At 37.7% G+C, this 25,941-nt stretch overlaps 1 protein-coding gene across 3 annotated transcripts in view; it reads left to right on the forward strand.

Annotated features, from left to right (window-relative positions):
* Positions 1-25,941, forward strand: part of Fas1 (fasciclin 1 Fas1 domain-containing) — a 350,940-nt gene that overhangs the window by 216,914 nt on the left and 108,085 nt on the right. For all 3 annotated transcript variants that reach the window (XM_078183768.1, XM_078185481.1, XM_078184620.1), the window contains exon 2: positions 8,250-8,385. In XM_078183768.1, the coding sequence (XP_078039894.1) occupies positions 8,250-8,385 (136 nt within the window). The remainder of the gene's footprint in view (positions 1-8,249; positions 8,386-25,941) is intronic.

A 25,941-nucleotide genomic window follows, 5' to 3' on the forward strand; every position in this document is an offset into this window, starting at 1 on the left:
CAGGCGGAGATTCAAGGAGCAGGCGCATGCACACCATTAATTTGCATATTATTTACACACATTATTACATAGCATGCCTATCGCCGCGTGAGCGATTCGGCGATATTCACCGAAATTGCCTCGGGACTTTAATCTGCTCGAACAAGCTCCAAAGAAAAGAATCGCGAGATCGAAAGTGACGTTCCTCGTCGAATCTGCTTCATCTTTCGAGAGCTATATAACATCCCCTCTCTGTAAGCACGCTCTATCGACTCTCTAATGTGTACACAAACTCTCCCTTGTCACTTTGTTTGGCTTATTTTGTCCCTTCAAATGATAAAACTTATTTTCTTTTTTGCATCGATTGTTCGCCAGGATATTCATTGAAAATGGAATAATACTTTTCGCATAACTTTTAACCCTTAGCACTCGGCGCCATCGTGGATGTTACCTACCAGCGCTTATAAACAATAACAATAATATTATTATATAATATACGATATATACGAATCTGTATATATCAATTTATATAAATTTGTAGACATCGAGAAATAATTGCAAATCGCTAATAAACTTTAATATTTAGTCATATACTAGAATTACGATGTCCCCTGAGAGGGGACAGCCGAGTGCAAATGGTTAAATTAATATGACCAAACTGGGATCAGATAGAAATTTAGTTTCTGATTGATGCTCCAGAAAACCTTTTTAATATTATGTATCAATATTTTTAAGAATGTGTAGTATTCATCTACATGATACTGTACGACAAGTAAAATATGAATTAAATAAATTAAAGGGAATCAGAAATAGGCGTAGATGAACTGCCAATTTTGAAAAAAAAGTATCAGACATCTGAGACTTTTCTTGTTGCATTTGCTCCTAGAAGCAGCGACCTTTTCTTCGAGGTTATACAAAACGAAGCGAGAAACCGAACAACTGCAAAACTTTTCGAAATCCACGGCATCTGGCATCCCCCGAAGATCACGTCCCGATCGAACACGAAATTCGGTGGTATTGCCGCGAACGATAGCATTCTCTAGGAATTTGTTGAGGGCTGGGAACCGTTTGCGGTCGGACCGTCGAGTCGCGCCGCTGGGTCGCGTCGCGTCGCGTCGTCTCTGTCGTTGCAACGCGATGCACGATGCACATCCCGAGCGTGGCGCGGATGCATTATTCGCCGCGTTATTGCACGCGCCGTTGAACCGGCTCCATTGTAAATTGGTCGGGTGCGCGTTTGTTGGAAATGTTGCCCGAGGGAGAGGCAGAGTTGCGTGCAGAACGGGCGGAGACCCCTGGCCGGGGGGTGAGACCGTGCCCGTACCCGGTGAAAGCCCTTATATTGAATACGTGGCTTACATCTCAATATCTCGATGCACTTACTCGATGCGCCATCGATACGTCTTGCCGCGCGGCGCCTCGTAGGAACCTATGATGGACGGCTCGTTGTCCGCGCATAAATTATTATTGTCATTACCGTTCTAACAGCGCGAACACCCTCACGAGATTGGACGCATTAAGGAAAGTGCTGCGAGCGGCCACGGTGCATCCGAATTCGAAAATCTTCGTTGCTACTTCCCGATGCTCGGCAGGCAGCAGTGGAAAAATTCTAGGTCACCGTACGATTATTGTATTAATCTTAGCACGCTCAAGGGAGGATCAGGAAATATCCACAGAATTTGAAATATGTATTTTAGTTCTAACAATATTGTTTCATATATTTTTATATTTTTTATATTTTATTTTTACATGTTTCTTTCATGGATGAAAAAATGACACTCCCTATTAATACCTTAAGCGTCCCTGAGTCAATACGAAGTCTATTAAACTCAAAAGTGACGTGGGTTGCGTTATAAATATTACAAGAATTAATTTGTTTAAATTTTTCGCCATTTTTATTGCAATTTAAACTCGAATGCCTTTAGAATTCTTTACACTAAAATTGTAGAGCATCGTTTGCAGCGAAATGTTTAAAGTATACTTCTACATATTTGAAAACTGACGTAAACTCGGATCAAATATTCCGAAAACCATTTAAGAACTAATTAGGAAAGAGTGTTCAAAATGTTGTCTTCTATATATTATGCAAATGACACGTTAACGAGAATCTTGTCTGCTCGAACACGTTCGAAGAACGTTCTTCATATATAGATATACATATACGGACATTGCAATATTATTGTGTAATTCGAAGGCAAACCGATCATTATAGAATATATGGCTACCTAGATCGACCGCATCCTAGCTCAGCTGCCATTAATTAATCTGAAATTTCCTACCGGCTTGGACGAACAGGTTGCACAGCTAATAGACCTCGATCTAAATTCACATTGCCAATTATCCCATCGTGGTCTAATTAACATGCAACAGCTCAGGAATATAATATCAAATATAATATCAAACGAATTCATAAGTTTGGCCCGCTCGTGTTCAAAATATACATATGTATATATTATACAAATATATTATACTGTTACGAAATTTAATTGTGTACTTACAAATAAGTATACGTGTTTTTATAACTAAAAATATGTTAAACAGTAGTTTAAACAACAAATATCTATACACAATATCTATATTACATTATGTAAACAACGTTTCCTCTGATCTTGGAACCAACTTGAACACTTGTCGAATTTTTAAGTATAAAGCTACGGAGCTTTAGCGGTTAACGGACCCGGATTGTTTCTCCAGGATTAGTAGTGGATCGAGGTGTGTAGGAAATGTTAATTTTGGGAATAGCATGCCCATATGAATATCATGAAACTGGTAGACATATTGCCTCGCGAGAAACGTTCCCACGATCCCATCTTATCTGCGCAGAAGGAATCACCATGATTCCATTTGTGCTCCGATTTTCTCCTCTCTATAGTCTCGTTCACCATCGCAAGGCATTACAAAGTTCGAGCGATGAAATCTACTTACGTTTTCGAAGGAATTTACGCGTCTACTCGCTCTATTTTCCAGAGGAACATGTATCGGCACGAAATAGGATTCCATTCTGAACCTGTTGAACTGTTTACTGAGTTTCTCCAAGGTCTTCCTGCATAGCTATCACTACGTACCAAATCTTCCAAGTTTTGCTAGTCCAATAACCTTGTGTCAATGTCTGTCGGTCTTTTAACAGTGATTTTCGATCGCTAATTTTGCAGTTCGATAAAACTATATGATAGAAAATAGTAGATGAAATTAATTTACGATTTCCGATTCACTAAAATTATTCAAAGAAGAAACGTTTATCTGGTTCCTGTTTATTGCGAGTGATGAACAAAATTCTTTTCTGAGAAATTGAATTTTTAGGCAATAACGTATTATGAACATTAGATCGTGTCTATGTAATTTTTAAAAAGAATAAGACGCTAACCATAAATGAATTTTATCAAATATTCTTCAATTTCGCGTTTCCTTTTAAAAGTTATAGGAATTGTCCATTATAGAAAGTTTTAGACTATTTGATAGTATGGAGAGTCGAACATTAATATAAAAACAATCTAGTTCCTCAGATTATTATCCGTGAGCGGCAAACCGGAATTTTGTTCTTCGTGTCTTCATATTTAACGAACTTTTAACGTTCAAGAAGTTTCAACGTTGACACCTGTCCGTGGACTATCCAGGAAACTTTTCTCATCTTTTGCTGATCAACAACGCTGTATCCTTTCTCTGTGTGTTGAGGAGAAGTTTTTCAGGTCGACTGCCGGAGCTAACCGCGTACATTCGAACGTTACGATGACACTGGTGAACGTCGTTACGGGTACCCTATTTCCGGACCCTCGGGGCAGCTAATTAAAGTAGCTAATAGCCGGTTCAGCCTTGGTCGGCCATCAATCGATTTAAGAGAAAATTCAGTTACACGTTGCTTATTAGACGTGAAAAATAATTACTCGACTCAGTGATCCAATGTTCCTTTGCAAAAAAATAAATGAATCTTGTTGGCTCGTTATACAATATAATCATTCAGGTCTGTTCCCCCGAAGGTGTTTTACAACTTCAGACACGCTATTTTCTTTTTCGATTCGGTTTCATCTAAAGTCTGTCGATTCTGCCCGCGAATGTTAAGCTTTTGTCTGACAGTTCATTACATCCGATATTTGAATACTGTGCCGTAAAACCGCTAAAATATTTCCAGGCAGATTAATAATACTTGTCCTAAATTTCAAACGTGGGTATTTAAATGATTTTAGTGTTTCTGTACTGTACTAAATCTTTGATCGTTTTGTTGCCTTACTACAAGTTAGATATCAAAATATATTTCTTATGCGAGACATAATCTTAACAAGGTCATAACCGTAAGAGCATTTATCATCGATTTAATTCTATTCAAGAAAATAAACTTGAATTTGACCTTGCTAGTCTGTGCAGCACGAGTCCGTAAAAACCGTCGATGTACCCAGTACCCAGGGCGGAGCCAGCAGACAGCTAAACGGAAAGCATAGAATAACCTCGTATAAAGAGTCGGAATCTCTTTTGAAGCAGTACTTCAAGGCGCTAGGCTCAAAGCAAACTAAGTTGTATGGATCAAAGGCTATTCCACCGGCAACAATTTGATATAGAATCGTGAAAGCTGGAGTATCCTTGACTTTCCGGTCGAACCAGTGGTTCCTTGAAAAGAATGAAATGACGGGGACGAGTTCCGAAAAAAGAGATGTATTCGATTCGATGAAGTACACGCTGCTAACATTTATTCTGCGTTAATGCAATAACCGATGGACACTACTTTTGAAGCTTTCAACAGGAAAATGGATTTCTATTGAGTTTTTCTAATACTTTCATAGGTCTAGGTTGTACCAAATATTATCAGGATAATACTTTGCAGGTTTCCCGTTGATTTTAGTGCTTCTGATCATTTTTTACGACATTGTGGCGTGTGACATTAATATATAATTAAGTAGACATGGGAATGGATCATTGTACTCTCTCGACCGTTTGAATAAATCACGGGCATAGTATTCCCGATTGTACAATGAATTACTATGGTACGGAACCAGACGTAAGTGAGAAACTACTACGAAAATCACAGGTTATGTCATTGAAATTAATACGATAGATACATATAAAAGAATTAAACAAAAATAAAAAATTCTATAATTATTTGAAAGTTCACTCTCCTAGTCGATTTCAGTGACCTTCAAATATCATGTCGACTTTAGTTTTTAATTTATTCAGAAAAGCATTTGTTAAACGTAAATTAATAATTATCCTTCTGGTGAAAATGATCGTAGTCAACTTCTTACAACAGAGATAATATTATCATTGGTGTTTGGATATTTAAAGCTTCAAATAATTACAAAAATTTTCTTAATGCGTACTTCAAAACCTGTTTTACGTAGATAAATTTTTAAATCTATTATATTGAAATAATTAAAAATCTAAATTATTCAAAAGGACGATTTTAAATTTGGGAAATCAGTATTAAATACTAAAATTAACATCTAAACATTGAATAATTATTGAACTGGAATCCAAATAACTCGTATCTCGCTTTTCTTCGTAAAAACTTGGTTTAACCAATTCTCTGGAAATACTGGAACTATAAACGCGGTTTCTTCAAAAGGCAATTTTCATATCTAGTTAGCGATCGACCCTGGTAACGAGAGACGAGAAGGAACAAAGAATGAAGTTCTAACTAGAACGCAAGAAGAAGCGTCCAAAAAGTTATCAAAAACGGAGGTGAACTATGAAAGGCAGAGGGTCCTGAGCCACTGTTATTATATCAAACCTAAGCGAGTCTCCCTCTATGAAAGCACCGCAAGTATTTTCAACCACCGTTATTTTCACCCTCTCCAGACAACGCGTCCCGGGCTGAAATTTCTCAGAAGCCATAAGACTCTCAGTTTATATCCGGCAAGAAGTCGACGAACGTTTCCAACAGCGGCAGCCTAATGAAAGGTCCTCCGTAATTCGTTCTTCGCGCAAAAACGTACTTGTCGCCTGCGTTCTCCTTCTCTTCCACCTTTTCTTTCCGTCTTCGTCGTTGCGTGTGCAGAAGGAAACGTGACTCACGGGCAGCGGCCGTCCGGAGCTAATATTCCACGACGGATCGGCTACTGGCCGGGGGTTAATTACGCATTGATAACTAACGAGCTTCCTTTGTGCGCATTTTCGGGGGATAGACGAAAGACCCCAGGAAATTTGATTCGACGCGGCGGATTAAACGCCTTTGCCCGCGCAGAACGTGAATCACTAATTCGGCACGTACAGTCCTGCACTTAATCCGCCGTGACTTGAGTCGCTTGATCCGCGTATTAGTTGCCGCGCGAAAATACCCTCACATTCCCTCGCCGTTGACGGAAAATCGATCTTCGTTTGCCTTTTCATTTTCTAATTACGCCGCGCTATGGGTAGGACACCCAAAGTCGCTAACAAATCTCGTTTCATGTCCCGGTAACAAGTGCCCCCTGAATCTAAGAGTAATATACATATAGTTAATTGATCATTTGGATGATAGAGCGACACAATTTTTTTCATTTCTATTAATTTGTAACGGTCAACATCGCCACTCGCCAAAAGGTGGATTCCTTTCTCGTAAGCTACCCGAGGCCGTCCTCGTTTCTATATGTACAACCAAAAATTTGTCCTACCCTTATCCGTGTGGCTACCTAGGCCTCTAGCGGGCCTAGGACGAAACGCTCTTCCCTTTTTTTACCTCCCGCAGACCCAAAAGTGTCTCGCATGAACATTAACACGGCTGCACGACATTAAAATAAATGACATATAAAATGATTATCACTGATGAGGATAAGCGTAGCTGAATAAGCATAGTATTTGTCTTGTAAATGTAAATAATAATATGAAGAATACACAGTATGTAACACTTTAATGTGTCTTCTATCGCACGATCTTTACTTTATCCCTCTTATTACTTATTGAGTAACAAATGAAACTCATTCAGCTAATACATTGCTATTTCTGTTAACTTTTGTACGATTGAGCCAAGCAATTTGAATTGTTTGAGGATGCTAGAGAGATTAGTGTCCTGTACAATAACTAAAAAAATTGCTTTCAAAAATTGCTATTGATTGAAATGATAAAAAGTAAAAGTGCGCTATTTTCAAGCTTTTTCTCTGAACCGAATGATAACGGAAATTTAAAAAATACATTTTATAAATCTCAATATGATACGATTCTATCTTCTTGTCAAAGGAGGTCTTTCAATAACTGTCTCAATTTCCTCTGTACCATTATATTATACTACATCAACGATTTAGAAGTTACTAAAAAGAGAAGAACAAGACTTGATGAAAAAATATTTTTGCGTTCAGTATGAACTTTAGCTAGATGTACAAAAAGATGTTATTATTATCATCTTTAAGATATGACCGTAGTAACTTTTCGTTGCTTCATGTATACTTCGAAAATTGCATTTTCTCATATTAACCCTTTTAGTGCCGGACGACGATATATCGTCGTTTGGTACACTTGCCAGAAGTGCCAACGACGATATATCGTCGTGCGTGTAATAACGTCTTATTCTTCGCATTGCGAGACAACTTTATCTGTTAATAAATTTATAAATGATCTAATTTGATTGTAAATGATCTAATTTGATTGTAAATAATCAAATTTCGTTGACAAAGAATTTGTAAACCGATTTGGGTCTGACATTTTACACATTCTATACCGGAGTGTGCTGGGACCCTGTTTACGCTGGAGTGATAAGATGGACAGATGGACTAAAAATTAAATGTTACATATTTGCAATAGCTAGATAACCAAATAGCAATATTTGTGCTAGTAAAATTTTGTTTCAGCAATGTAGTAGTACCTATACCAATTGCTTGTCTTGCAGCAGATAAAATCCGTTTATCGCCCGCACTATGCAATCGATCTCTTCTTTTATTTTTGTTATGTAATATTGTTTATCTTGTTACATAATAGCAAAATATATTTAGATGTTACATAAATGCAAAATATATACTTCATAACAATTGGTCTATATAGAATTATGATGAAAAGATGGCTTCTTGTATGCGCAAATACGTTTTGAAAGAGAGAACTCAACGTTTACTTTTTCTTATGGAGACTTTTACCTTTGTTATTTATATAATTTTGAACGAGTAAAGAAAAACTAGTGTCATTGTTTTGTTCTCTGTTTCATCCTTAGTATACTGCTTTTGGAATCATGTAAATATTGTTTCCCGTTTGGTTTTTATGATTATTTTCCCAAACCCTAGTAAAACTGTGAAATTCGGCCGGTTATTCTCGCATAGGCACCTCTTTTTCGTCCGGCACTAAAAGGGTTAATGGACGCGTTTATTCGCCTCTTGTTACAGTTTTACCACCTTCTCGAGGCCAGCCACGTGGCTAACTTTACCTTGATGTACCGGCATGTCACCGTGTTCGCGCCTACGAACCGAGCCTTCCAAAAGTACAATGGAACCTTGAAGAACCTGGTGCTTTACCATATGTGTAAGTACACTTTATTTATGGCGAGTGCTCAACTTATTAGGGCACTTCGAGTAAATCTGTGATTTAAATAAGTTAAGCAATCGGTACTCACTGGCGTTCTTTGCTAAAAAGTCTTACTTTTCCCTCGATGCTCCAAATGTAACGATATTCTTACCATTATATAAATCAATACAATGCTACCAACTTCCAAAGATGATTAGAAAGATCGCGAGGTACTCACCGCCGCATTTGATCCCATAGTTAGTAAAATTATTTTCTGCATCAAATGCACATACATATGTAGGAATGGCTATAATAAAAGAAACTTGACTCGTGTGGTCAAACGCGGTTCATCATATATGTATCGGGTCATAAGAATTGTTCAGTGTTGGTAATGATGCTAAGTAAATATACATGTATACTTAATAATAGACATTATTTTAAATAACATGACACGGAGTGCACCGGAATTTGTAGTACAAAAAAACACAGGAAGATACTACTGAAAAAATCAGAAATAACTTGGTATAACATATTTTTATACCTCTGTCCACGGTAGTGTTTACAAATCAATGACAATAATTTCATTTATTATAGACCCGTGTATAATAAATTTCATTTATTATACATAACATTTCATTTATTATAGACCCGATGCCACAAGAAGGAGTTTTCATGTTTACATTCTCCCTCATACTAATTGTCCCCACTACCACAGCTAACCTCACTGCTGTTTTCGGCAAATAGTAACCGATAGCTGCGGTAGTGGGGCAGTTAGCAAGAAAAGGAACGAAAACACGAAGATACCTTCTTGTCACGCGAGGACTATACATAGTTCGCAACAATTAATGTTTCTAAACGTTATCTCGGACGGAGGCAACTGCGGTAGAAGAACAGACAATAAGATGAACAAACTTCAAAGTCGATTTTCTCGAAATCAGAGCCCCGAGTAAAAACAATGTTATATCAAATTTGTTTTTCATTTTTTCACGTAGAATCACCCTCTGCTCGATTGCACTACGAATAATCGACCTACCCGGATACTTCTATTTCTCAATTCATACATTTCGTTTCGACAAAGTTGCAAACATGTAGTTTTTATAGAAAATTAATTAGATTCTCTGAATAGCACAGTTTGCAACAGTGAAAAGTTTGTTAGGCATTTGTAGCACTTGCAGATTTTGATAAGTAAATATTTACATTAAAAAAGACAAAGAGCACTTCAAGTTCGTTTCTATCGTAAGGAATTGTGAAAATAAATTTTGCGCTCGTTCAGACTCTCCTAAAATAATCTATAGAGTAAGGAACATAATCTGAAATGTTTTTGAAGTCAGCACAGATCTGAGAATCGTTGGTCTTCCCGGTGCATAAGAAAAGCACACGTAAATTTTTTCACCGTGTTTTCTGATCGGTGAAAGCAAAACAAACTATATTACTACGAGCTTTGACTTTAGATTCCTTAACGCTTGTCCAATATTGATACTTTCTGGTTCAGATTACAGAGGCTCTCGCCGCTTTCGCTTGAAATACCTCCGTTCAATGTGGTCGTTGTTTATGTTGCAGTTTACCCCCGCCTTTGTAAATGCGTTAGCTTTTATTAGGGTAGAAGTTGTGTGGCGATATTAGTCTTTATGAACTTCCGTTAACGCGGCTTTTAGCGCGCACCGTGGAGCACCAGATTCTCGTGGAATATTCGTCGACTAAATATGTGCGACCTGGGGATTAAAAACAGTTACCGGCAATGCTAATGCGTAATATATTACTTTCTCATCGAGCACAATTGTTTCCTCGTTGATAACAGCAGCACATGCATTCTAGCAATAATATTCACCTTCAACATTTTTGATATCGTACCGTTTTATAAGGCACTCCGGATGGCGAAAAATAGACGTACCCCGAGTTTATACCACGCTCCCTTGCATGGTTCGTTGTAAAAATAAAAAACTACTCAAGTCGTTATGACGGAAAATTAACGTTGATGAAATGGAGATTTTCGACTACCGCACGATTATCACTGATCAGATCCATTTCAACCTTTATTTACACATTTTTATACAACATATTTTATAGATACTTCAATACTGTAGCTTGAACTTACAGAATTAATTATATATTTATTGTTTAATAGAAATTTTTTAAACATTCCAACTATTATACATCTTGGTCTGATTGAAAATTATACTTGAAAGTTATAGAACTGTTTAATCAGTTCAATCATTTATGAAAATTTTATTCAATGGAACTTCTATAAAGATATTTACCGAGTATATGTACATACAAATAGTACAAAAGTTAATGGATTTAAAAAATCACTACTTCACATCGTTTTCTCTGAAAATATTTTTTCTTACCATCAGAAATGATTGAAATACTGAAGATAATTTTATTAAATGCAACTCCCTGTATATTGCATTCATTCGGACAGTGAGTGTCACTTAAACGTCTCATTCGTTTTTAATGTCTCAAGTTTTTATTAGACGATCCTTACAAAAGGTTCGACAATAATCGTTCATCGTCAACTCATCGCGTATGCGCTACGTATAAAATAAAACTATCCACGCAATCGGCTCCGACGAAATAGATGCGAACAATGGCGTACGTGCCACGCAAATGGCTGCGTCATTTTCATCGTGGAACCTTGAATCACGAACGCACCCGTTGCACCCCATCTGCATACTCGATTCGTCTTCAATCGAATCTCCCTTTGCGGGCAAATGCAGCGTCGCTTTAGGTGCAAATCCAACAATCCTGCTTGGATCTATGTCCACGTATAGGTTCGTTCACGAAGATCAAAGGGCGGCATTTCGAACATTCGAAATTCACGACAGATGAATGTATCGGGCGGGGCCAGTTTTGACCAAAGCTGTTACCAAATGCGAAAGTTTTCCCCCGGACGTGGTTCCGTCCGCGCAGAAAACGAACGCTGGATAATATCTCGTTATGTATGTGGTCCCAACTAAATACGACACACCTACATAGCAATAAAACCACACGAGAGCTTTATTTGTAGACCGGATCAGGTTTAGGGGAATACGTGCCAGAGGTTGAGCACGTTTCGCAAATCTTCGCAAATCATCGCTAATCACTCCGGAATATTATCACGTGAAATTGTTTGCGAGTTAAGCTTTTCTTTCCTTCAATTTATGGAAGAGAAGCGGTGGGAAAGAGATCTCGTATACATTCGGTCGACGAGATAGTACGCTATCTTTAGATTCTCAGAGATTCAAAATTACTGAATTTAATGAAATCTACGTAAATGTTGACTTTTAATAATATCTCATTGCGGAAATTCATATATGTATATAACATGCTATAGGTTTCGATAAAAGAGTTGAAGAAACAACATCTTTTAATTATGTTATCGTCATAACCAATTGTTGTTTTTTCAAACAATCTTTTTACCATTTTCTGGTAAAATAATCCCTTGAACATCCTAAAAAAAATTAGCTCGCTTGGTCTAATTATAAAAACTCGATCTTGCAAAAATTCTTGACCCGACCAGATCCGACGTTCTCGAGTTCTCGTCCACTCTAGTGATCATGTAAGTTATATGCGGTGCATTATACAATTAAAGATCCCCCATTATCGACTAAAATTGGCCGGTTGCGCGTCTGGTAATATCACGACGAATAGTCGGTACATCCGCGAATAATCCTAATTGATCCGGGGTGAATCAAAGAGCTCGAGGTTTATCAGCGCACACGTCGACGTAAATCCCTACAGAAGCCTTCGTTTCCCACTCAAGTCAGCTCTTCCTTAGCAAACGTGACGCCACCTCGACAGCATCCCCGTGCCTTTGGTGCATTACTACGATTGACTGTGATCGATTAATCCTTCACGGTAGTCACCCCGTCCCCTTTGACGCATCAGAGTTTGTGACGCTGCCTCGCGGCTTCGTCAATTATTACGAAATCTCGTCGGTGAACCGCATTGACAGTTCAAACGGCCAAACGGTGACGTGGAACACTTTAAATCCGGACAATTACGCGCTTGTTTAATTATTAGACGCGCGCCAGTGATAGAGACTTTCGAAATGTTTGAATGATGCCGCAAAACGCTTGTCGGATCAACGATGATCTGATTGGTCGACGGGGTTTCACTAATTTCATTTTTAATGTAGACAATGACGATGATTAACGGCACCATATTCCTGTCTGATCGTTCGAATAATTTTCCGGACAAAGGAAATCAAATATCGATATGATGCCTATGCTCGACTATACTTTATAAAATACGTGTTAGCATATTCTAACGATTTAAATAGAATATGTAAATTGAGAGAATAAAATGCTCTCCGATGATCGAACAAATATAATGGATAGCTATTAAAAATCAAGTACTGTTTCAAACGTCCTATCAAATTAGCAGGCAGTGGCACGGTTCATGTTCTTTTGCGACAATATTAGGTGGATCCAGACAAAAATTTCCTAAAGTTGAACTCTTTGAAGGAAAAGTTTTGCTCAGAGCAAATTAGTGTAAAGGTTCCTTAAAATAAAATCTTTTTCTTGTATATTATATTGAAAATAATGTTTTGCCATATTTAAAATAAAAAGGTAATAAAACGATTCATTTGAGATCACTATTATTTCGAATGAATCGATACTATCTTTAGTCTCAAACAATATGAAATAATTAATTCTTATTCTTATTTCATATAAAATGTTTGTAAGCGAGATTACAATAAATGTTCCCTCTCCCTCTCTCTCAGTTGCCTGTCTTTATTATCTGTCCTGGTCGAAGAAACATTCCCCAATAGAGACACACCAAAAATAAGGACGGAGATGAAATGAGATCTCCCACTTAGACAGTTGGATAACACGAGTAGGGGAGAACTTAATCGTGTGCGGTCTCGGTTCCATTCAAGCCTCAAATTCGACTACTACAGCAGTCAACCACCGTGAAGGATAGCACGAGACTTCTCTAATTGTCAAGCATCGATCAGCCGGGCGCGTACAGAAATCAGGATACAGTCGAAACTATTCCTCCTCCTCAAGTTCTCAACTCTCACATTTTCTTTAAAGAAGGACTTGCATTTATATAGCTCCTTCAAAACGGTGCTAGAATTAAAAACAATTGTTAGCAAAACTTGAAAGGTAGGCGGACGCAGGCGGACGATAGGGCACCTATACAAATTCAGAAAATTATGAAGCTTTGTGTACGAGTGGAATAATCGATCTTTGACACGCAACCTTCCTTACTGAGAACATGCTAAGCGAGGAGTTACCAAGTAAAATTACCCCTAATAAGAATAACTTTCTTCCTCTCAAACTCTTCAGACCCTTCAAAATCGATTAACCGGCTAGTTTAACTGAATAAGCATAAACAATCAGAATTAGAACTTGCGCTTCGAATTTCCAGCTGTGTAATCCTATTTTCCGTTTATTCCGAATTTGTAAATAAATTATAATAAAAATAAATAGTCAAACATAGAATTAGAAATCGTAAATTTATTTGTACATTTATAACAGAAATGATTAAGAGAAATAGAAATCGGTAAACGCTTGAAAAGAATTTAGGCATACGGTAGAACACAATCAGATAATTCCAAAAATATATTTTCTATTTTGAATATTTTGCACAGGGCACATATAGTGGACATCTACATTTAAAAGCATATGCAACAAAACGTGCGTCACGCTCAGATTTTATGTTCATCTGAGTTATCTATTCTGTCAAATTTTTTAGCCTAAACGTTTCTTCATACTTAACATTGGTCTTAACACTTTTCATAGCATACACTTAATATCGCATATTTTGTATATTTAGAAGAATGAAAAGTTATCACGCGTCTCTAATTCAATAACCAGATGCTTCCATATTAAGGTCTGCGCTTAAAGTAATCGAGGAAATCAGCAGCTTGTAGGCGTGGCAAATTCCTGATTTTATAGTCATATCCTGCTTTACGATGCGATTTCCTATATCCGGCCGACCCTCCTCAGCCCGAGGCGTTTTCACGATTACTACGCTGAAAATGCACCCACGAAGGAAACAAGGAATTAAGAAGGGCGTCGACGTTTTATGAAGAAACTTCCTTTGCGTGCTTGAGTCGCCTCGAGCTAAAAGGAAGGAGACGCGCCGAAGTCTTTGAAATTATCCCATGAACGAGAAAAATTTCATTCTGATTTCAATCCGGATCGTTCGACGCTCGAATATTTATCACGACCGTTTGCAACGTTTTCTTTTTTTTTTTTTATTAAAACTGCAATCGTGACAATTTAATACCACCTTTATATTATTATTTTATATTATATTTACTTCTGTTTCTTCCTCGAGAACCTCGTAGAACGAAAGCGTTCAATTTAGTGACGTCTCTTCGAGGTACACTTTGTTAAACGAAGACTTATTTCTTGAAATATTCCACGCAACTTCGGAGATAGCGGAACATCATTGTAAGACATTCTCTATTTAAGGAAATTGCAGTAGAGTCTAACATAATGAAATATTAGAGAATACCTTTCTCTACTGCATAACAGCAGTCTGCATACGTATCAAATGCAATGAACGTCCGAGATTCTTTAGTCTGGATCGAATCGCAACTTTATCGAAGAGAAGTTTATTTGTGGCATACTTTATCGGTCACATAATTATTTCGAACATGTTTCAACACATTGTACTTCACACGTTATATACTTAAAGAACTATTTTCACCATCTCTAACTATAAATTTCGATAAGTAGGCAAAGGATTATACCGAAAAGAAATGTACAAATGTCAGCAAATAGTCTAGATATGTATTTCACTAGAAGAACGTAAAAATATGAATAATTATAGAAGCTGGTTAGATGAATAGCATTCTGCATTGTTCCATCAGACTATTAAGTTTAATATCACTATAAAATGAACGTATGGAATAGTAAACTCTGAAGACATTGTACGAATTTAAAAATATTTTTAAATTAAGTGACATTTCTTACCTCAATTTTACCATTATCAATTCGTTTGTGAATGAAATGAGTGTTTCCTCTTGTGTACACGGTTGTTGATCCCGCTTGTAAGACCAGATTGGTTGTAAGAGCGTCTGTTTCAAAATTTTAAGAACAATCGGTACAACAACAAGAAAGGGAAAAGCTATAAACAATTATATTATTACTATATTTGAAATTGACTTCCAATTTTCTGCAGCTTCTTCGTATAGATATCCCAAGAAACGTGTAAGCAAATGTTCTCGACCATAGTTGGAAAAGATTTGTTCAGACGCGAAGCGAACATGCCCCTTTGTCACGGTGAATGACTCGTGCAAAAATCGTTGAGAAGCACGTAAAGGGGAGAAGTTAACACTCGCGACTTTCATTAGGTCGTCTTCACGTTTAATTCGCGATGAATGGCTGCGTCTGGGAGGCAAAAAGGGGGCGAAACAAGAACGGCGATACCCATGTTAAAAAGGGTGCCCGGGGGATATTTGTAACCTTCGCCGCTGCTAGCCAAGCCTTGTGACTAACGGATAATCGTCATTCACAAGGCGGATCTCTTTTTAAACTCCCTTCTGGCGCAGAGATAGCAACCCTTCGACATTGCGAATACTCGGAATACCGAGGGTCCTGGCTGCAAGAGCTGCAAGAAACGCGGCGCGATCGAGTCGTGCGAAGCTTACTCGCTATGCGAAAAAATTTATTCGCATAACCATGGAAATGGTTGCTCTGTTGAAGTAAAGTTTAATAGAAAAGTGAAGTGATAAAGATTTTGTGAAATCAAAATATTTGATCATGACAGTTTCATAATTAGTCACTTTATGATTTTACTGTACGGAATGATCTGGTCTAGTATCCTGCTGAATTCATCTCGATACCTATTAATAGTACTAATTAAAAAGTTTAATTTGATTTCAAAAAATCCTTCGCTAGTGGATTTCCGCGAAAATCATTTAGCCATTATAAGAATGGTAGAAAATACTACCGCGTGATCCAGATTGGCTATTTTACCTATTCTTGGAAAATAAAAACCTAAAGCTCGATGGAACCGAAAAATTTCTTTCGTTTTGCTTTATAAATTAAAAACATTGGGCAGACTTTTTACACATTTTCTAGTTCTTGCTTAGAGAACAAGAAGATTGACAAAAGAAACGAAATTGTCAAGAAAAGTTTTACGATTCCGCGGAAATTAAATTCCACACAAAGGCGCAGTGGATTTTGTTCACCTGTTTTCATTAACCTTGTAAGTATAACAGAATTCGGTCACGTATTTCAACTTCAAAGACACTAAACAGACACGTGATGTCGCCGCTTGAACAAGGGCCAAGTGTGACCGTTGCGAAGACCGGCTGCTTCTGATATCTCGTGTTTCGAGTGACGGCCAAGTCATAGGTACCGGTGGACGCCTTGGGGAACGATCGAGCGCGACAGAGACAATCAGATCACGGTTAAAATAAGAGAAACGAAAAAAGAGGCAGCGCCCTCTGAGAGAGGCGAGAATCGAAAAGAGAGGTGAAGAGAGGTGAAGAGAGGGAGAGAGGGAGAGAGAGAAGCAAGAGAACTTTGACTCGAGGAAGCAAAGCGACTGTTCGCATGAAACTTAAGGACAGTATATAGTTAAAGGCGAGGGCAAGACGGAGAACTTTGAAGGAGCTCGTACCAAGAAGCTGGTTACACGGTGCTCGACGTAGCGAAGAACAAGCCGGTTAGGTTTGCGACATATCTTGCGGATCCTAGCCACAGGCCAAGCTACCCTCTTCTCCTGTTTGTCTTGTTACCGGCTGGTGAATTCCGAACTCGTTCAGCCGCCAATATCACGCCCTCGTCACACCGATTCTTGTGGAAAATCTAGCACGTTGCCTGTTAATCATTTGCTAATAGGACACGCAGACCTACTTATTATGTTAGACCTCAAAGTTAGCGAACTAGTACGACCTGATGACGCCAGGATGATAAAGACGTCAATAATCCTCGCACGCTCCTTAAGTGAAACGTTATCCATCATAAATTATATTACATCATACAAAATGAGATTGCGTTGTTTAATTTGATACTTTTTTCTAAATGCGCGATTATTAGACTGACAATTTTACGCATTTATCAATTCCAAGAATTTGTGCAAGAAATTTTTATTTTGCATTCACAATTTGCTGACTACGAATAAGGGGAATATGATTAAGAATCTAAGAATTCTTTGAAAATTGTGCACTACAATTGAATAAAATACAATACGTGTAACATGAGATAGAATAGTTGTATAATATTTACTTTTTCTTATAATTTACATTACAATAATCTTTTTTATATTTACAATTGTTAATGGAATTGAAATCTCGAATAAGAGTCTATATTGTATGTACATATGTTGAATATATTACATAACATCTGGTTTTAATTCAATTAACAATTACAAACATAGAAGATATCATTATAATGCAAATTATATGTAGTAACAAAGACGACATATTATTCGCTACATCTTCTACCATTTAATCATCCTTGTCTTACCATCTGGTATTCTTCAATGTTACGCAATCAAACTAGTACCCGAGGCACCGAACCATTTTATGTTCTTTTCATATCTGTCAACTGCCTTGGATTACTACACAATTGTTTATCGATTTGGTCTCTGAAATTTCTCCAGAGAGCAGGCTGTTTCGTGTAAATAATTGAAAGCATGACCACAGCGTTCGACGAGACGAAACGAAACGACCCAACCAATATTATTCGACCAGAAGCAATTTTTCAAAGGAACTTACCGTAAGAACAATTCGATAAGAGCGAACGGTAGTCCCATTTATCGTCAAGAAATTCTGCAAACTTCTTGCCAGCACAGCCAGGCCAATAAACAAAGAAACTCCCCTGAAGTTACCACCCGAAAGAAACGTAGCCTCGCTGATGAAGTTCGTCGACTTTCTTTTTGATTAAATAACAAACCCTAACAGCTAGAAAATCATTTTCTTTCCTACGATACCTCGATATCGTGACATGTCTTGGAATCCTACATTATAAACCAAAGTCGTCAAAAATATTTTCAATTGGTTGTTACATATAAAATGCATTTCTCCTCCCAATTTTGGGAGCTACTTTCACCATTGAAATGTCAAAACTGGTATCCATATGAAATACATACGCACGGAATATATTTCTTTTCTGTGCGGGCACGTCAAGTTTGTGAAACGTAAAATTTAGTGTGTATACTACTTTAACGTTTAAAATGTTTTTATACATAATCTTAATGCTATGCTATATTCGTGTAATTACATACGTTGATAAAATTCACTGCTCTTTCTCTAAATTGTATATTTTAATTCGACGTATGATGCGTGAAAAATGTCCTCCCGTGTTCTCTATTTGTTGTCAGTACGTTAAATCACTGAACTATGAAATACCACGTGCAAATACGAAATAACCTGCACTTTGAAAAATGATTGTCCATTCAAATCGCGGAAAAATGCACTGCGAACCAGACAATGGCTGAAAATTCTACGTGTCACGAAAAGTTTGCCAATTAGTCTTGGAACTTCCATAATTTTGCAAGCAGAGCCGTCTTGTTTTGCGGCAGAACATTATTGTGCTCGGTTTAATTTATCATTTCACTTCCGCCCGTAACACGGCTTTGTCTTGTCCACTCGACTCGTTCTCTTTCGCCTTTTTTCCCTCGCGTTTCACCCTTGGCAATTTCCTCCTTCGCTCGTTCTCCTTCTCCCTCTCTCTCTCCCTTTTCTATTTGCCCTCCTTTCTTTCTCACACTTTTGCCGTCGCGGTCCGCATTGCCTACAAAAACAAATTAAATCTCTATTCTGCTGAAATTGCTTCTAAAAGATAACGCTAATTAAACAACGTTATTCGTTAGATAAGCAAAGCAATTGCTGCCGGTGTAATTCTGGACGCTAAAAAGCGAGAGTCCTTAAAACGTCCCACTGGCCAGTGTATTATTCGGCTCGATTCGTTTAACTTTCCATTTTTGCTGTCACTGGCATCCAGGACTGTATGGCATAGGTATGGCAAGGGTGCTTCTAATTTACTTCACGAGTAGTTTAGCATTTGTCGTGCTAAATTAACAATACTAAAGTCGCAAATAATGGCGAATAAAACACATCATTATTTCGATACTTCGTTTAAAGGTTTCATATTGTTTCTTACTTACTTTACTGAATAATTTCTCAAATATCTTTTTTTAAAATATTCTACAAGATGGTTACTCCAACATCAAAGCTACCAATTGCATTTGTAATCTCGTACCCTGATATCTCGACTTAATCACATACGGAATTAAGAGGGGATAATTTTCAACTGTGTAAACTGTATGACAGCAGATACTTTAACCTTTAATTTTCTCGAAACACGAGAAAATGGACTTGGACCACTTTCAAAATAAACGGTCCAATTATCAAAGTCGTTCCAGCTATTGAATCCTGAATGTCTTTCGAACTATATTTCACTTGAACGTCCTTTCGTCGTAATATTGGGCTGCATATCGAATTTGACGTGACATGCTTATCAGACGTTTCCTCCTCCCGATGTCCTTCGAGAGTACATGTTTGCTCTGTGGCGGACACGTAATTTCGGCTTGTAATGTTTGTGTTCTTGCAATACCTTGCTCCGTGTTTCAAACGGTGCTTAAGCTTAGGTACACTGTCATTATCGATCTTGACAGTCTCTAAGACACATTGATTTCAAGCGAAGAGCAAAACAAGCGACGCTGATATTAATTTACTACTAACAGATGGAGAAAATAAGCCAAACGATACATCGTTTTGTTTCTGGAATGTCATTCTTAAAAGCCAATTACACGACCAATCTACTACGACTATTACTTTGTATCATTGTATTGCTTTCAAGGACATTGTGTGAAATGAAAATGTTCCCTCGCAATTTTCAGAAACAAGAATCGAATAAAAAATTAGTTCTGTTAAAAATGTATTCCTCTCAATAATTTTTGCTATTTAATATGAACACGTGAACATTAATAACATATTGTTTTAATGTGTTCGCTGTTTTATATATCATCTTATCATTTCACTTATAAATGTGTAAACTCCACGGACCATTCGCAACATCATCACTTGAAAATGGATAAAAGTCGTACATGTATGCGTTGTACGAATAACATTGCATAAGAGTATAATATTACGGAAGAAAGAAAGGCGTAGATATTAAAAAGTGATACTTCTCCAACTTGAAAAACACTGACGTGTACGAACTTAACGAAAGAAAATAGCTACTTTGAGAAAAGAGTTAACTTATAATCTGTACGCCCTAACTTCGAAATGAATAGTTTCGAACTGAAATGAGGAACGTCCTCAGCTTCTCATGAATAACGTAAGAAATTGAGTTTCTTGAAGATTGAACCATTCTCTGAACGATAAAATGAAGCGATCCATTTTAAAATGTTGTAAAACTGCTATTCTTAAAGATAGCTATCCTCATTGCATCGTAATTGACTATCTTTTCTACCCGATCCACTAATTTTTATGTTTTCATGGACTTCTTCTTTGCAATTCTTCCCCCGATTTTCGAACATTTATTTAGTTCGCAAAAACTATTTGGGAGATGATTGCGTTACTCGCGGATAACGCATACAATCGTTGTTGCAATGATATGTTACACGAAATCCGTATTTCGTTCCCTTTTCTGACACACGTGTTCCGTAATAAATTCTGTTCCACGATTATCCGAGTAAACCGCGCGCATCAGAGAAATGAAAGTCAAATCCTCTTAGGATGCAATCGGTATTAAAGGAAATGACTGAATTTGGTCGTACTGCGGCAGCAATCGAAATTACAAGTTTGATTTGAACAAAAAGGAAGATCCACGAAAGGATTTCGTGAAAGCGAAATGGGATCTCAGTCCATCAGTTGCGTATTCGTTTACATGAGATTTGGGCCATCCTAATGGATCACACTTTTGATAGTGCTCTTGCTCCTTTTCCCTCACTCTTATTAATTAAAAACCTTACTTGCAATCGAAATCTCAACATTCTTATTTGAATAGATCATTAATCGTAATAGATAATAATCAATATTAATGATGGTACCAAAAAACAGTTCTCGAAATTTCGACGTTCAAATTATTGGATAGTATCAGGCATTCGCTTTGTAAACAACTCTTAATCCGTTGCTGTACCATTCTTTTCGCAACAAAAAATTTCTCCTAAGGAAAAGAGAATGTCTATTTGCTTGCTTAACCCTTTCAGTGCTGGAAAATTAAACTTTCGTTAGAAAAGTTTGATATATCTATAAGGGTTACATACTGATGTAACCTAATGTACAATTACTAAATTAATGAATCACAGAGATTTCCTTCTTCTTATGATATCTTATGACCACCCTTACGGATTTTACACAATTTGTGACAAAACTGAGTAGGTTTAATCTAAAACAGTGAAAACAATAACAGAGACTATGAATTGATTAAAACTTGTTAAAGTTATTAGAGGAGAAAAAAGCTATTGTATTTGGCTCCTACGAAACATTAAATAACCCAAGCATATGCAATACATTTTTATTCAACCGATTAGAATTATTAAAGAAGGGAAGACTAACCTCTTCCAATTCATCGGAATTAATGAAGAAACTGTTAATTTCGCACAATAAGTTGCTCATAATCGAATGAAATCCAAACAGTGTTTGTCCGGCTGTTGTTCCAAGGTTTCGAGAAGAAAACCGGAGGCACAGAGGGGATTGGTAATCAGTCTTAACTAGTCAACAAAGCCGATTCTTTCTCGCAATTTCGTGTTTCTTGGGAAGCAGTCATTGTGTTACGCCTTACAGAAGGCCCCCGCAGTAGATTCATGAAACGTGGAACAAGAAGGATACATTTCCCACGGGAGCCGGCATTCTCCTTTCATTTTCAGACTTATTTCCATCTGGGATGGCGAGAGAGCCGTCCTCGCAGACGGCCCCGAGTACGTAGAAAGGGTCCGCAGGGATTGCGAGGCCCGCTGCCATCATCCGTTCTGCGACGCGAAAATCAATCTCAACAGCTTCCGGTATCAATCTCGCATCACACCTGAAGCACACTCGACCGCATTCTTCGGAGCCACCTCTTGGCTTCCATCGGATTTCATCCTTGCCGAATAAGATCGTCTTCGAAATCGCGGGGAGCCAGCTGAGAGAGAATATCGGCCGCTGAAAGACAAGCCTGTCGAAAGTCGGGACGTTTCTCTGCGAAAACGATTGGCATATCGACCGTTAGTGTGGTCAGACCGCTGGAAAATCTTGCAGTAACGTCCGAAACGATTCCAGACCGGCAGCGCAATATTTTCGAGAATATTCGATGTCTTGAAATTTAGAAGGAACTTCTTAATACAATCTTAATATATTATGTTTTTAACTAAAAGAAATTATTGATTCGTATTGATATTATCGTAACACACAGCGAGTTTATATTTATTGACACGCAAGATTACGATCTGCAAAAGCGTAGTAGACGTTAAATATAAATGTTATTCCATTTTATCGAATTGGAATCAACTTCTGTTCTCGGATCAGCATCCGCATAAATAAGCATAAATGTATATTCTTCTCTTTTCTAAGAAAATGATTACAATCGAAAAAGTCTTAATCACTCGAACTGTGAAGAATATTGCACGACAAGGGGTTAAACGTCACCAATTTGTCAGAAATCATGAACTTGATACTTTACCAACCGGTAGCCTATAAATCGGCTTTTTCTCCCGACCGGTAACCCGTGACTCGGTTATCATGCAACCAATAATTTGTTATCTATTATTGAAGAAAATAAAATAAAAGAAAGAGAATAAATATTGTTTAATGCTAATGTTATGAAAATATCAAAATTTGTACGGCTGAATGACCGGCAGGTAAAATCTTAATGTACAAATACCGAAGCCATTGGGTAAAAATTAATATAAATGCCAATATCAAGCCTACTTTGACAAAGATCGCGAAGCACCGCAAATAACAACCGCTGAACTGACAAACCAATGCAAACGATTGCATTTGTATACATTTAGGCGAACTAATACATACGTATCCCGAATGCGAAACGTCGCGGTGCTCGGCCATGCGAGAAGTGCTACAAAATGATTGCTCGGCTTTTTTTGTGAGCGATTCAATTTTCAAGCACTTTCGCGCGGCAATCGATCTTTCTACGCTCCGGCAGGACTCCATCGAGGAGAGAAATCTATGAAGGGTTCGCTGTCCGAATCGGGTCGAACAGTGGAATGGGGGACTGAGTTTCCGGTTAGGGGGTCGTCTAACCTCTCGAAGGTTCGCCGCTCAATCGCCGGAGACCCCTGTGTGTCCCTTCAGCGTCTTCTTTAACCTATCGATATCGCCGAGCGGAATCTATCCCCACGGACGGACAACGCCGATCCTTTATTCAAGCATCGACCTCCCGCGAATATATCATTCCACGTAAGGCAAATATCTTTGTACCGGATGCACCGAATATCCAAAGGGGTCGTAAATTATCAATGATACGTGATCGGGATGAGCCGAATCGCGGCGTCTAGACGCGGTAGCGCTTTCGTCCGCATCATTTCATTCCCGATCGTTTCTTCTTTTCTTTTTTTATGACATATGGGAAATCAATGGATGAGTAGCGCCAGTAAAAATAAAGGGCAGAACGGAATTCACCCTTTTGCGTTGCAATACTGACTCGGACACGTCGCAGACGCTCCAGATTGTGTTCGATAAGCGAGAACGTTCCTCTGCTAGCACCAATCGAAAGGAAACAGTTTTTGATCCCTTTTCTTTATGCAGGACAGGGATAATATAAAAGGAACACTTTTGTTTCCAACACGACACAAAAATATCTTAAAAGAGTGGTACGTGGTGCTATGATGAGTAAAACATTGCAACATCTCTCGATATTTGTTTGTTACAAAGCTGTATACAAAGCTCCTTTCAAATTTTTCGTTTCCTTTCTATACAGTTTAAATGTTTTGTTTAAGTCTCATTCGTATATAAAATTAAAGCCTTCCATAATTTCAGAATTTTTTCAAATTTCCTGTAAACGTTATAACAATTGCCAACCGTGTTAGCGAAAAACCAGAATGCACGCCTTTGCATTTATTCTAAGAAAAGAAATAAAATAGGAAATTGAAAAATGAGAATATGTACCAGTTTACAAACGAATTACTGATCCGATGTTTTTGGAAATCTTATGTTCTAAAAAATTGACTAACTTTTAATGGACATTTTTCCATTGGAATTCTGAATATTTTTATGGAAATGCTCACATGCAACTTAAATCTGTAGTTTCCTTTATAATAGCTGGCCTGACTCTCTGAAGGTAAAAACCAGAAATCAATGGGAAATATGAAATTAAACAAATGGAAATTACTTAGCAATCGTTCGCTCAGTAGGTGAGTGACGTTCGGACACGATTGATTGAACTGACAATTATTGCGACCGGTATAACCTGTATTCGGGAAACGGTGATCGATGAGCGTTCCTTGTTATTATTAGTGTTTACCAATTAGTCGTCGCGAAATCATAATTGGTAATTCCATGCAGCCCAGAGTGGTAGTAGCCACCAACGGCATTCATTTGTCCGCGAAAACAAGCTACCAGAGTAAGCGTCGTTAATTTGAAATTACTCTCATCAAAAACACTCCTCTGTGAAAAATGAGTTGCACTTGACAACATGTGAATCATGTTAATTTTCGCAAAACAACTTTCCAAGTTTACAGATATAGATATAATACAATACAAGGTTTACTTTCAACTTAAAACACTTAAAACACTAAGGTTTACTTTCAAACACTGCTCTACCAGCAGAATCCGATTACCCAATATCAATTTGGGGGGTAATATATCGGCGACACCCAAGTCAACGCGTCCTCAAACGGTTCAGTCCAGGACCTAAAACCCCGGAAGGGTGAAAAGAAACCTGCGCGTGAACCACGTTCGTAAAACATAACCTCGCATCGTAAAAACATAAATGTTATTAATCCCTTTAAAGTAAATTAAAAGTGTTGATTGCAGTTCTAATGTGTTGTTCGATCAGTGAAAAATTATACCTCAAACTGATCCCTACGTACTAGTAATTCGTAATCCAGACTGCACGTTTCGTTTATGGTTTTATATTGGAATAACTAAAGATTTTTTACGCATGGCAACGCGCGTGCCATTCATTTGCATACATTTAACCAGAAAACGAAGTTCTGGCGCGCTCTCCTCTCTCGATAGTGCTCGTCCAATACTTCTTGCGAATCGTTCTTCCTCTGCTTATTTGAAAATCCTGAATATCAATCGTTCTTATGCAGACCGGAGCGGACGGAAGAGGAATAAAACAACCGCCAGTCGCTCGTGCATTTTAACGTCGCCCGATGCCGTACTAGGTGAACGAATATTGAGGAGGATTAATTGAATCCACATGGCGGAATTTTTCCGTTTGATGTGACACGGATGGATTCAACAAACCTAAGCTTCCGTGAAACGAAATACAAAGAATTCTCAATCCCCATCGTTATTACTTGTATTCCCGTTTTACGATTATCGCTACACTAAGCCGCTGATTTCATTCCAGTAGGATTACTCGTTCATGCATAATCGGAAACATTTTGCAGCTACCTATTTCATCATTGAAATTTAAAACATTTCAAAAATTTACTTTGTTTTTTATTACAAAACACGCTTAATTATATCAGACTGTTGCACAATTTTTCTTTCGAGCAAACTTGTAAGGACATTTA

This window comes from Augochlora pura, chromosome 1, assembly GCF_028453695.1.
Source record: "Augochlora pura isolate Apur16 chromosome 1, APUR_v2.2.1, whole genome shotgun sequence".
NCBI classification, from domain to species: domain Eukaryota; kingdom Metazoa; phylum Arthropoda; class Insecta; order Hymenoptera; family Halictidae; genus Augochlora; species Augochlora pura.